The sequence below is a fragment of the Mauremys mutica genome, chromosome 3, assembly GCF_020497125.1.
Source record: "Mauremys mutica isolate MM-2020 ecotype Southern chromosome 3, ASM2049712v1, whole genome shotgun sequence".
Lineage (NCBI taxonomy): Eukaryota > Metazoa > Chordata > Testudines > Geoemydidae > Mauremys > Mauremys mutica.
Genome location: NC_059074.1, coordinates 167,577,499 through 167,591,667, shown reverse-complemented (window position 1 = coordinate 167,591,667; position 14,169 = coordinate 167,577,499). Strand labels below are relative to the sequence as shown.

The 14,169-nt window shown below is 46.2% G+C and overlaps 1 protein-coding gene across 3 annotated transcripts in view; it reads left to right on the top strand.

The window, feature by feature from the left end:
• The first annotated feature begins 12,219 nt into the window (after positions 1–12,219).
• The window catches only part of RCOR3 (REST corepressor 3), a 36,577-nt gene continuing 34,627 nt past the window's right edge, over positions 12,220–14,169 (top strand). Inside the window, exons 1-3 of one of the 3 annotated variants that reach the window (XM_045009890.1) lie at positions 12,387–12,459; positions 13,024–13,080; positions 13,858–13,917. Coding sequence is in view for 2 of the 3 variants with exons in the window: in XM_045009891.1 (XP_044865826.1) it covers positions 12,318–12,459; positions 13,024–13,080 (199 nt within the window). In the remaining variant the exon portion in view is untranslated. Of the gene's footprint in view, positions 12,460–13,023; positions 13,081–13,857; positions 13,918–14,169 lie in introns of all 3 variants that reach the window. The other 2 variants (XM_045009891.1, XM_045009889.1) reach the window with 2 other exon arrangements.

Here is a 14,169-nt window from a genome sequence, read left to right as displayed (position 1 = left end):
TTTAATCTGAATGTCTTTAGCTGATTTAACATTTCATTAAATATTTTATCTCTTATAGCTTGTCATGTTGACAGATTAAATTGCTTTTGATAATTTGCCTTGTATGTAATCAGAACGTTGCTTCTTTCTTTGATACTAGGTGGTATTTTCAAAGGCACCTAAATGACTTAGGCACACAAGTCCCATTAAAAGACAATTTTCAACAGTGCCTTCAATAGGACTTGTGCTCCTAAGTCATTGAAGTGCTTTTTAAAATAACACCCTTTGTATTTTTAATAGCTATTAACTGGCCAGCTTAAGTCTCAATATTAAAAAAAAATGGACTAATATCACCCGATTCTAAAATGACCTCTCACTGTCTGTTCTTCTCTGATGCTCTCTGTACTGACACAAGTTCTTAAACTACTTAGAGTCTGGTGAAGTCTTATTAGAATTCTTCCAGCTCTTCATCTGGATGACTTCCCTCTAGTGAATAATATTAACTCCCCTCAACTCAGATCTTGTATCAAATTTGTAAACACTTGGCTGCCTGCTGTACCTTTTTACATCTTCTCTAATCCTGGTTAATTTTTATGATATATTTGGCTCAACTATTACCATGTACTTTGGTTTATAGAGTGTCATATTTATAGGTTGTGATAAATGAAAGGGGTGGGGTAGCTCCCTTTTATGGACCCAGCCAGCCAGTTAGCTATAAAATCCCTCTTATTAGCTATTCTCTACTTGCTTTACCTGTAAAGGGTTAAAAGGCTCACTGCGATGCATAGGTAAAAGGAAGTAAGTGGGCACCTGGCCAAAAGAGCCAATGGGAAGGCTAGAACTTTAAATTGAAACAATACTCCCCTTTTGTCTGTCTGTTGCTGTTCTCGGGAAGAAGGTCTGCAGTAAGAAGCTTTGGGCCAGGTATGAAAAATCATCTGTATCCTACCTAGAAACTACTCATTTAAAACCCCACCTATGTAAGTAGATCAGAAAATGTCTAGGAAGATGCAATTAGGTTCTCTCTTTTATTTCTTTATGGCTTGTGGATTCCTCTGTGTTAACCCCAGGTGCTTTTGTTTTGCTTGTAACCTTTAAGCTGGACCTTAAGAAAGCTATTTTTGGTGCTTAATCCTTGTATTTACTCTTTTAAAATAGCCTGAGATTCCAGGTGTATTTTCTTCCTTTTTTAAAAATAAAATTTACTCTTTTTTAAGAACAGGATTGGAGTTCTGTGTCCTAAGAGGTTTGTGCACATGTTGTTTAATTAGCTGGTGGCAACAGCTGATTTCCTCTGTTTTTCTTTCTCAGCTCTTCCCCAAAAGGTGGGGAGGAGGTGAAAGGGCTTGAGGGTACCGCACAGGAAGGAATTCCCAAGGGGATCTCAAAGGGGTTCTGCACTTGGGTGGTGGCAGCATCTACCCATCCAAGGTCAGAGAAAAGCAGTGTCCTTGAGAGTTTAATACAAGCCTGGAGTGGCCAGTATTAATTTTTAGAATCCATGCGGGCCCCCCACCTTCTGCACTCAAAGTGCCAGAGTGGGGAAATCAGCTTGACACAGGTGTTCAGTCATTAATATAGATGACCTAGATGAATTCAGAATCTTTTAAATAAATAAGAAGATTTGTCTATATGCTATAAGACCAGTGTGATGCAGAGTGAATCATAGAATCAGAGTGAATACAAAAGATCCAATTTGATTGTCACAAATGCTTGTGTGCTAAATCAAAATGTCTACATGGTATAACGCTATATCAGAGCTAACTCAAAAAATTATGCACCCCACAATATCCAAATGTATTCACTTACACCAAAAGATGGGTGTAGTCCGTGGCAGAATGGGTGAAATCAGGGGAAAACATAACTAGGATCTATAACTTTAAAAAATTGCACAAGATAGGTCAGCATAGGCATCATAACTCACCTAGGCAGCATTGCACTGTCTATGCATACAGTGGATCTCATTGGACTTAGTCCGTGCCCCACAGAGTTTAAAGAATTTAAATCTTTTTGTTTATATGAACACAGAGTATCTAGTAGCATGGAGCCCAGATCCCCAAATGTGGTTTCTAGGTTCTACCACATTACAAAAATACTAAACAGAGAACATAAAAGAACTAGGAAGAAATAAACATCTCTATTTAGGGGCTACACAAAACTGAGGAATAATGGATACTTTCTTTGAGCAAAACAATGAAATGCCAGATGGGACTTGAACTCTTGAGGAATTCTTATGCTCCAAGGCAAGCTTTGTCTAACTATGGAAGTATTCAATACACTGGTTAAGACCAGATCTACACCAGGAACTTTTTACTAATGTTTCCTATTGTGGAAGCCCTTGTGTCAAAAAGTCTCCGGTGACATCCAGCATTTTTACTATCAAGTCAATTTAGCATGCTATAGATTTGTTTTTGTCTTATATTGTGATTTAATAAACATTGTAGTAAAAATGCTGGAAGCTGGTGAAACTCCAGATTGGTGGCACAGAGCCAGAGCCAGAGCCAGTGGGAATTTAATGCTAAAATTCCCTAGCATAGACTGGCCCTAAACATATGGCAGTAATGTCTTCCTCTACTGCAGAATTATAGATCCTAATGTTTCTAATAGTCTCTGGTGCCATCCAACACTTTTACTCTCATGTCAATTTAGTATAATGTAGATTGGTTTTTGTCTTGTATTTTGATGCAATCTCTCTCTTCACAAACAGAAACAGAGAACAGAAAACCATTATTTTTGAAAGCATCAGATAAAAGCACCCAGAATAAATATTGTAGTCATGTTTTGTTTTCTTAAAGAAATTAAGACTAACAGCACCACTCATGCTCCTAGAAAGATCTAGTGAAACTATTTTGTAATGTTAATTACAAATAGGAAAACAAATCTTACTTATGTCTTTCAAAAAAATCCTACCTAGAAGTTATATTAGTACAATTAATGATTCTATATTTCAGACATACTCAAAATGGAGTCGCTCTGACCTTGTGTACGCTAGAGAACTGAACCACAGGTAACTGAATTAGTAGAACAACAATAATGTAAATAACAAAAGTCCAATGTATCCATTTCAGCACTTTTTACAGGAAACAGCTCCCTCTACACCAGTCTTGTATTTCCCCACATTCCCTGGTCCCTGTCCCCAGTCTCACTGCCCACTGCATTCCCCTGCCCCTTTACTACTCCCCCCTGTTCCTCAAATACAAAGTGTATCTCAGTAATTCCTAGAGACTTGCTTTAAACAAAGAGAGGATAAAATCTGAAAACAATATAGCATGAAAGAAGTGCTGGTATGCTGCACCACTACACAACAGCCTAATCCAAGCACTTAGCCTCCACTGCCCATTTGTCCACCTTTCTTCGATGCCTCTTTTTATGAATAGAAAACTCTCCTCAAATTAGTCTGTAGGGCATTTAAACATTCTTATTACTGTTTCCCCCATCCTCCTGACCTTGTTTTTCTGATTGATTGTTACACTCACTGGTAACATCACATTTTAATTAGATTGTAAACTCTTCATGGCAGAGGACTTAATTTACTCGGTCTTTGTATGATGGGGGATACATAATATAATTAGTAGTAATGAAAAGCTATGTTACATAAAATTAAGAGTTAACAATATTTCCATGAAGTGAAATAGCTGCAAAGAGAATTATCTATATTATGCTGCAATAAAAAGGTTTCCACAGCATGCACCTTTTCTATTACTGGCTCACAGGAGAGGGCAAAAATACCTTAACTCAAAAATCTCAGGGGGAACAATGCTCAGCTCATAGTCACTGGATGGTTTCCAGTATGCAGACTTGGACAGGCTGACAAATCAGAGTGGAGCAGTACAGAAGGGTATTAAAATGGTCAATTTAAGCACAACAGAGTGCACATACTTCATTGAGTGCAGCTGTTTAAAGACCTTGTTCTTCTTAAAACATACACATTTTGTCTTTGAGGTTCTACTGTACTTATTAAACAGTTATGAATGCCTTGAGAATGGAGGTTGTTCATAACTGAATAAAACGTTACAGTTCTTTCAAAAGTTTATAACTGAACAGTGACTTAATACAGCTTTGAAACTTTACTATGCGGAAGAAAAATGCTTTTAACTATCTTAATTTAAATGAAACAAGCTCAGAAACATTTTCCTTACCTTGTCAATTTTTAAAAAACTTTCCCTTTATTTTTTAGCAGTTTACATTTAACACAGTTTTGTTTGTTTGTTTTGGGGAGGTGTCTCTGCCTCTGCTTGATTGCATACTCCTGGTTTCAAATGCAGTGTGTGGTTGACCAGTAAGTTCGTAACTCTGAGGTTCTATTGTAGCTATCATCTCCCATGGCCATACAACAGATAAGCAAAACAGGGCTTGGCTCAGAGGTAAGAGAGTCTGAACATGTTAGTCATGGATTAGGAGAAAATGAATAGCTTTCCCTACAAAAGTCTTAAAAAAACTTTAAACAAGTTGTAATAAGGAGTATGCTAAAGTAAGAAGGGACATGATAAAAATATATAAAATTATTAGTGGTATAGAAAAGATTGGTAGAGAGAACAAATTTTCCCAATCTCATAAAACAAGAGCAAGGGGCACTAAATTAAATTAGGTGGGAAAATCAAAACAGATAAAAAGAAAATACATTTTCACACCATGTGTGGTTAAATTATGCAACTTGTTGCCCTAGTAAGTCATTGAGTCCAAAAACTTAACAAGGTTTAAAAAGGGGTTGGATATGTACATTGATATCAAGAATATTCAGGATTATCGTACTAAATGGCAGCACATTCTTTGAAAGGAAATTAAACTTTGTGCATCAGGGCCTAAGCCTAGATCTAAGAAACTAGGATATGACTAGGTTGGGAGGACACTGGCAGCATGATTTAGTGGCCAGCGCACTAGCCTAGGATTCAAAAGACCTGGGTTCTCCTCCCCACTCAGCAGCTAGGTGATGCTGTTTCCACTCTCTGTACCTCAGTTTCCTGGTTGTAAAATAAGGATAACAATGCTAACCTCCTTTGTAAAGCTCTTTGAGATCCACTGATGAAACATGCTATAAGAGAGCAAAGTATTATTACTACTGCCAGGTTCTGACACCTTCCTCTGAAGCACCTGGTTCTCACCACTGTCAGAGACAGGACACTAGATGGGGTGGACCTTGGGTCTGATACACTATGATAGTTCCTATATAGTTCCTATATTTGCTAAGTTACAGTGCAGGAAGTGATTTTGACAAGTTTACCTTTCAAAGGGATAATATTTTACTATAATACACAATTATTGTATGCCTGCTTCACCTATGTACTAGCTTGTGCACAACATAGGTTGTCAATGCAACTACATTCAGCAAAGGTCTTTTTAGTCACCTGCAATCTTTAGCTAAAACAGATTTTGATCAGTTGGGAGCAGGTATTTTAAAAAAATAAATAAACGTGCTCTCTGGGTTACTATACCCAGGGGTCTGTGAAAACAGGCTGGTCAGTTATGAAAAAGCTGGCTTCAAAAAAACCACACTGACACTCCCCTGTGCCCAGTGTAAAGCTGCCAGCTGGCTTCACACAGGTTGCACTTCATTGAGTTCTAGGATTCCGAGAAAACAATTTTGGCCAGCTTTAGAGGGCAGGCAGTGTTAGAGGGCCTATATTAATTAAAATATAGCACCTTTAAAACAGCTAGCATTCTTACCCAGTGGACATAAATGAATTACCAGCATTTCAGTCAGATGAAGTTGGGGTTGTACAATCCCAGCAATTCTGGCATAGAACAGAAATTAGATTCTATTTGCTGATTTTTGCATGAACAAAACAATTAAACCAACATTTTCAGAAATGTCTATTAATTTTAAGATTGACACCTTGGAGCTGATTATCAGAGGTGCTAAGGACCTCTAACTTCTATTGACTTCAGTTGCAGATGTGGATGCTCTGCATTTAAAAAAACCCAAAACAATAAAAATCAGCCTTTAGATGTCTAAAGTTGAGCACTCAAGAACTGGGTCACCCAAAATTAGTTGCCACTTAAGATGTTTTGGCCAAAAATTTCTTAAGAGTTGTTTCTGGTTCTGCTCTTTTTTATAGCAATATTTCCCTCATTTTGCTTAGAGTGTTTTGAAAAGTCCATATGGGGAGAAGCCCTTCTGAATATGCACAAAGACTGAAGTTCACCCCTATGCTCTGGCTTGAAGTTTCATTTTGATCATCCTGAAATGTGCAAACATCCACATGGAATGGAAGGTAGCAACAGAGCATCTGGGAGCAGTAGCTCTGCATAACAGAAAACATGCAGAGCTTGGAAAGAAAAATAAAGCAATACTGCATACACAAAGTGTATGTCATTTGGAACTATTGGTCTGCTAACTCATTTTCATGACACTGCTTTGGTTCTGCTCATCAGCTCACCCATGCTTAACAAAACTTTTCAAGGCTCTGCTTCTCCAGAGTTGCAACTTCTGTAGTTATTTACATCTGGTCAAAGTGAATGTAAAATTCTACCATATCAAAAGAAATGAGTTATGAGAAAAAGCTCCCCACCTCCATTATCGGTTGCTAAGATTAGCATTGTAAATGTAGGCCTTGTCTACACTGGCAAGTTTCTGCGCAGTAAAGCAGCTTTCTGCATTGTAACTCCTGAGGTGTACACACTGCCAAGCCACTTAGTGTGCAGAAACTGTGCAGTTGCAGTGCTGTAAAAAAATCACCCCAAGAGGTGTACAGCTTTCTGCACCAGGGCTACAGCGCTGTGGTGCCAGTGTAGACATCCTGGTTGATTACAGCGCTGCAACTGGCCTCCTGGAGGTGTCCCACAAAGCCTGTCCTTGCCTCTCTGGTCATCAGTTTGAACTCTACTGCCCTGCCCTGAGGTGACCAACCGTCATCCCTACTCAGTAAATTCCTTTGGAATTTTGAAAGTCTCCTTCCTGTTTGCTCAGTGATGCGTCCAGTGATCTCAGCACATCTTTACAGGTGGCCATGTCTGCTCCATGCACCAGGCGATCCCCCGCTTGGAGCAATGCCAAGCTGCTGGACTTAATCAGCATTTGGGTAGAGGAGGCTGTCCAGTCCCAGTTGCACTCCAGCTATAGGAATTATACCACCTATGGACAGATTTCACATTGCATGACAGAAAGGGGCCACGATTGGGACAACACTGCAGTGCAGAGTAAAAGTGAAGGAGCTGTGGAACACCTACCACAAGGCTCAGGAGGCAAACCGCTGCTCCAGTGCTGAGCCCACGAGCTGCCGGTTCTACAAAGAGCTGGATGAGATACTCGGTGGCGACCCCACCTCCACTGCGAAAGCCACTGTGGATACTTTGGTGGCTCATGTGCCAGTCGAGATTGGATCAAGCCAGGAGGAAATCTTGGATGAGGATGGGGGGAGGGGGACTCGGAGGCAGAGGACAACCCAGAGGTCAGAGATGCATGCAGCCAGGAGCTCTTTTCTACCCCGGAGGCTAGCCAGTCACAGCTGTCAGATGTTGGCGAAGCGCAAACAGGAGAGAAGGCCTCTGGTAAGTTGATTTGATTTTGGGAATCACTGAAGTGAGTTCTGGGGGCAGGAGGGTTTCAGAAAGCAGGCTTGTGTCTGTATGATGCTTTGTTTCTTGCCCCATTAACGGTAACTTTCATGTGCCACTGTGCCATCATGCGGGGGGAGGGGAACAACACACACACCACCATTGCTTCATACAGGTGAGCCACATAAAGGCCAGGACAGAAGCCGCGGTCTTGGAGAAGACCCTCCCTTGATTCCCTGCTCACCCTCAGCAGTGAGATATCTTCCCTAATGGACACAGCCTGTGGAAAATGTGGGGACAGGAATGATTATCAGGCCCCCCTACAGTGCTGGCTCTCCCCAAGAGACACATGCAGGTGTACAGTAGGGTCCAGGAACACTGATTTACCCTGCCCCTGCGGCTACTCACCATTTTGGGGGGCTTGTGGCTCATGTGTGCTTGCCCAGGGTCAGCCAGTTAGTGACAGGTATGTTTTAAATCACTGAATCAGTGTTTTGTGTGTTTGCAAACAATACTGCTTCTGTAAAATGTTGTGTTTTGGCTTCACAGAGATGACCTTGGGAGCCCTCCCTCTTTATCACCGGCTCAATGGCTGCACAGAATTAGAAAGTGGACATGAAGAACCAAAGAGGACTTTCTGCTTGCATTATGATGCACTCCGCAGCCGAAAAACAGGAATTGAAGGGGTGGTGGGACAGCAAGAAGAGGGACCGAAAGGAGAATGAAGCCACAGAGCAGCTCTTAAACGTTATAGAGCATCAAGTGGACATGCCCCAGGTGATACTAGCACTACCAACCAAGCAGCTCTGTGCCTGCCCTCCCCTGCAGCCGCTGTTGCAAAACTCTTTTCCACTCCTCCCGCCTCACAGTCCAGCCCTGCAGACTCCCAGTACCCACTGCACTCAACACCCATCCCTCTGCAGTTTAGCCCTGCATTACAGTACCCACTGCACTGTACTCCAAATGAGAAGGTTGGCTACAATCTCTGGCCATACACAAATCTTTAACAGTCCCGGGACCCCACCTCCTCCTGGAACCTTACCTTCCCCCATCCCCATCAGTGCTGATGTGTTTTTTGACTCTCTCGTCCAGTTGGTGTTTTTATAACAAAAATTGTGTTAGTTTGAAAGCAATCTTTATTCTATTAATTGAAAGCAAACAGAGCCCTGCAAAGCAACAGCCAATTATAATTAAACCTTCATATTGCATCATCTACATCAATCACCTCCTAGCATTACAAGCACTGCACTCCCAAGCATAGCAACAAATATTAGTGGCTTTCAGCTTCAAATCGCTGCCTCAAGGAATACCTGATCCTTATAGCCCCCTGCTTCGCCCCTCTAATAGCCTTGGTCTCTGGCTGTTCAAATTCAGCCTCCAGGTGCTGAGCCTCAACAGTCCAGCCCTGAGTGAAACTTTCACCCTTGCTTCACAAATATGTGTGTACAGCATGCAGCTATAAGCATAGGAATATTGTCATTTTACAGGTCCAGCTTCCCATATAGGCAGCGCAAGGGGGCCTTTAGATGGTCAAAAGCACACTCAACAGTCATTCTGCACTTTCTCAGCCTGTTGTTGAATGGCTCCTTGCTGTTGTCAAGGTGTCCCATGTATGGCTTCATAAGCCATGGCATTAAGGACTAGGGAGATCTCCCAGGATCACAATGGGCATTTCGACTTCCCCTACAGTGATCTTCTGGTTCGGGAAGAAAGTCTCTGCTTGCAGCTTCTTGAACAGGCCAGTGTTCCGAAAGATGTGTGCGTCATGCGCCTTTCTGGACCAGCCTGCGACAGTGTCTGTGAAACACCCAACAGTTCAAGATCCATTCCTGCAGACTGAAGAGGCAGAGTGCGCAGTACACAAACCATTGAAAGATGGTGCCAAATGTGGACGGAAACACAGGGATTGGTGGGATGCGAAGCAATGCATCACAGGGCACTGGGGGAGGACCCAGGATGCCCTGCGACCCCCTCCACCTTCCAACAACTCTTAGTGGCAGAAGAACAGATGTTCTGTGGGATAGCTGCCCAGAGTGCACCGCTCCGAATACTGCTGCAAGTGCCGCAAGTGTGAACACTATTGTGCTGGCAACAGAGTGTGAACACACAACAGTGATTTCCCTTCAGCGCTGAGTGGCACTGTAACTCTGCCAGTGTAGATATCCCCTTAAAATCTCCATACCCCTATCCTCTGCCCTGTAGTGCAGCACATGGTGCAATCCTGCTTTCACATAAGTCAATGAGTTTTAATTTTGGTAGGAGCAGGCTCACTGGTCTGCACAGCTTTTACTATGGTGTGATCTGCACCCCAACTCTGTAGACTCTGTCACCCTCTTAGATCCTATGCTCATCTCATCTCAGTCTCTGCTGCCCTCCTATGAGGCACTCTTCCCCCCATGCCCAAACCCCAATTTAGCAGTCCCTCCTGAACTCACTCATCCCCTTTGCAGAATTCTCCCCTTCTCAACCTGTGATCTATTCCTAACCCTTGGCTCCCTAGCTTTTCTCTCACCTTTGCCCAAGTCTTCTACCATCAGTCTCTGCTTAACTCCATACCCAGGGGTTCTCAAACTTCATTGCACCGTGACCCCCCTTCTGACAACAAAAATTACTACACAACCCCAGGAGGAGGAACCAAAGTCTGAGCCCACCCCGAGTCGGGGGAGGTCAAAGCCTGAGCTATACCACCCCTGATCTGGGGGGCCAAAGCCAAAAGGCTTCAGCCCCAAGCAGGGGGCTTGTAACCTGAGCCCCACCAGACAGGTCTGAATCCCTCAGGCTTCAGCTTCGACCCCAGGCAGAGGGGCTCAGGCTTTGGCCCCAGGTTGTGGAGTTCAGGCTTTGGGCTCCAGCAAGTCTAAGCCAGCCCTGGTGACCCCATTAAAATGGGGTTGTGACCACCTTTGGGGTCCCAAACCACAGTTTGAGACCCGCTGCCCTAGATGCAGAGATGTTTCCTCTAAAGCAAAACGCAGGCATCTAGACTATGTTTACTTGTGCAACTACTCATCTCACTGCTCCTCCCCTTCCTTCATCCTAGTCCTTCTGTGTCATACTTTGTATGCCCATCATCTATTCGAGTTCTCTCCTAGCCCCATGCTGTGCAGAACTCATTCCTTGCAACCCTATGAAGATATCTTGCCTTCCACCTCAGCTCTACTCAGCTGCCTCCACTTTGCAGAGCTCCACAGGGTAGCCTGTACTTTGAGCTAGAGGAGTAATTTCCAGCTCGAAGAAACATACCTGTGCTAGCTCTGATGAACTAGCAGGCTAAAAATAGAAGCATAGCTGGGGCAGCCCAGGGATAGACAGGCTAGCTGCCTGAGTTCACACCTAGTGTCTTGGACGGGATCATATTCAGGCCAGCTAACCCCTCCCACCACTGCTAACACTTCTATTTTTAGCATGCTGGCTGGATTAGAGCTAGCTGGGCATGTCTCCTGGAGCTCAAAATTATACTTCCAATTCAAGGGGCACCATACCTTGGATGCACCCCTGCAGGCCCTGATTAGCTTCCTGTTCTATAGAGTTTGGCCTTGCTTAGCTCACCACCCTGCTCAGCTCTCATCTACTCTGTGGCATTGCCCCACTGCTATGTGCAACTCAGGCCCACTACCCTACTTTGTACGGAGGCCTTCTTCACCCGCTTTCTTCCCCCCCGCCCCCAGCACAACCCTCCCCCTGCACACAGTATACAGCACTCCCCATAGGCATTGAATCCATGGGTGCTGGAGCACCCACAGAAAAAAAAATAGTGAGTGCTCAGCACCACCAGTGGTCTTCGCCAATCAGCTGCTCCCGCTCCTTCCCAGCACCACCGGCTAGCCCTGGATCAGCTCTTAAGTGGCGAGGAGGCACTGATGGTGTGGGTGGAGCATGCTCAGGGGAGGACATGGAATGGGGCAGGAAGAGGTGAGGCAGGAAAAAGTGGAGTGAGGGCACAGCAGGAGTCGATCACCCCTGGGAAAACGAGAAAGTCGGCACCTGTAGCACTCCCTTGCCACATCACAGCTCTCAGCCTGGATCTCACTCCCCCCGCAGGGCACAGCTCACAGCCTGTAGCTCCCTTCCCCCTCCCCCACTCCCAGGGCACAGCTCGCAGCCTGTAGCTCTCCAGCCCCCCACACAACTCACAGCCTGTAGCTTCCCCGGCCCGCACAGCTCATTCCCCCCTCAGCACAGTACAGAGCCTGTAGCTCCCCCGCCCCGGCACAGCTCAGAGCCCGTAGCCCCCCCCCCGTCGGGCACAGCTCTCAGCCTGCATCACTCACACTCCCCCCGCACAGCTCGCAGCCTGTAGCTCCCTTCCCCCCCACCCCGGCACAGCTCAGAGCCCGTAGCTCCCCCACTCCCGCCCCAGGGCACCGCTCACAGCTCCCCTCCCCCGCGCTCTCCCGCCCTAGCAGAGCTCCCCGCGGTGCGAGGCGGGGATCAGCCGCGACGCGTCCCTGTCGCCGCAGAGGCTGCTCTGGCGTTACGTTCATTGCTCGCTCCTTCCTTTCCCCCGCCCATCCGATCCTCGCGCGGCCAGAGGCTAAGTAGCTCCCACCTCCCAGCCGGCGGGAGCTCGGACGGAAGCAGCTAATGGCCATGAGCCTTCGCCGCCGCCCATAATCCTTCCGCCACTCCCCTGCCCCTCCTCCTCGGGGATAGATCCGGCCGGGCCGACGCGGAGGAATCCCGGGCCGTGGGCTGCGTAGGGGCCGGGCCGGGCGAGGCGGGGGGAGAGTGTGAGGGGGCGGAGGCGTTGGCTGGAGCAGCGGGGGCGGGGAGGGGGCAACATGGCGGCTCCGTCTTAACTTTCCCCCTCGTCAGGCAGCGCCGCCGCCGCTCCCCGCCCCGCCATGCCGGGCATGATGGAGAAGGGAGCCGAGTTCCTGGGGGGCAAGAGCCGGGCGGCCCCCAACGGCACCAAGAGCAGTAGCCCCGCCAACGGGCACTACTCGGAGCCGGAGAGCGGCGGCGGCGACAGCGGCGACGAGCACGGTACGAGCCGCGGACTCCCTGCCGGGCCTAGCGGGGCGAGGCTGATCCGGGGGAGGGGGCGGGGCGCAGCGCCGCGCCGGCCAACGCGGGAGACTGCGCACCTCGGACCTTTGCGCGCGTGCAGGTCGGGCGGCCGCGCGCGGTGCCTTGCCCTGGCTCGCGGGTGCGCAGCGCACTAGGCAGCCAGCGCGCGCGCACTGCACCGCTCTGCCCATGTGGGGCTGGGGTGGAGGTGCGCTGCGCTGCGCGGAGTGTCTGCGGCGGACCGCCAGGCTTCCCGTAAATAACTCCCACCCTCACTAAGTAATAGACCTTCAGCCGTGGGGGGAGGGGTTTCTTATTTTGCATCGCTGTTGTAGGAGATGCGGTTGGAGGCTTTTTGAAGCGCCAGGGTCGCAGGCAGCAGCCCTTGAATTTGCAAGATTGTTGGTAGCCTCGGATTGAGTGCAGACCGCCTAGATCGCTGAATTTCCCAGTTTTCATTTAAATATCACCCCCCTTCTCATCCTCCCGCCCTTTAAAGATAAAATCCCAGTAATGCATTTGTTTTCTCTTGCATTGCAGATGTAGGAATGCGGGTCGGAGCAGAATATCAAGCTCGAATCCCAGACTTTGATCCTGGTAAATAGCTTTTGTACTATAACCTGACATCTTGTTGCTGCTGTTTTGAAAACGGGGGTTAATATGATTTATAATAGAGAGGGGTGCATGTGTGTGTTTCACTTGAATACTGTGTGGGAGCATTGCATTTGCAAAGGTTAACGTGGATTTTTGTTTTTAGGCTTTGTGTTTGCTGTTTTATGTCAGTCACAGGAGCATTGCAGGGGCAGCATCTGCTCTGTGTGACTGAGGGAGAGAAAAGCATTGAGAGGGGGAAAGATGTGTTTAATTTACCAAGATTGGATGGCAGGGCTACAGACAAAGCATCAGTGTCTTTTCCCTCCCTCCTTTCCCCCCTCCTCCCCCATTGTAAATAGGAGTTGCAGGTTACAAGAGGGAATGAAAATTATTTTGCTTTATAATGCTCTTAATGTGACCTCTATTGGGGTGGGGTGGGGTGGGAGGAGTTGCATCTTTGCAGAAACAGTGGATACCTTGTTCTAGCACCTCCAAAATGTAGACCCATTTTGCTGGGTTTTCAAGCACCTTGTTTTGTAAGGTGGGGTAGTCTCAATATCTGTACTGTTGCAGACTAGCTTCTCTTACCCACACAGTGGGTGGGAGAAGAAAGGGATATTGGCTAGCCACATACAGTCTGATATTCAGTCTTAATAAGCTGAACATCAGACACTTATTTTATGTACATTTTATAGTAGAGTAATAATGTGTTAAGCGCATCTGTCAGTCCTCCTGTGGTGGTCACAGTGAAGCCTGTCTACTTTCCTGTTCTCCAAACAGGCTCCATTGGTGTCAGATGATTCCTGCCTGGAAGAGGATTGGGCCAGAGCTCCTCCCATGGTACCTCCCAAGTTGGAGCTTCTGTCGATGGGGACTAGTTGCCCTTAGCCTGCTTCTTGGGTCTGGAAGCAGTTTTGAAAATGATTTTGTCTTAGGAGTGGGTACATCCCTTAGGAATTTGGGGGATGTAAGGAGGTTTCCTCTGGAAACTAGTACCTTATTTCATACTTCAGGTTTCTATTTGTGTTAATAAATAGTGTTATGGTTAAAGCTTATTATGTTTACGTTAGTAAGTCTAAATGTGTTTGTTTT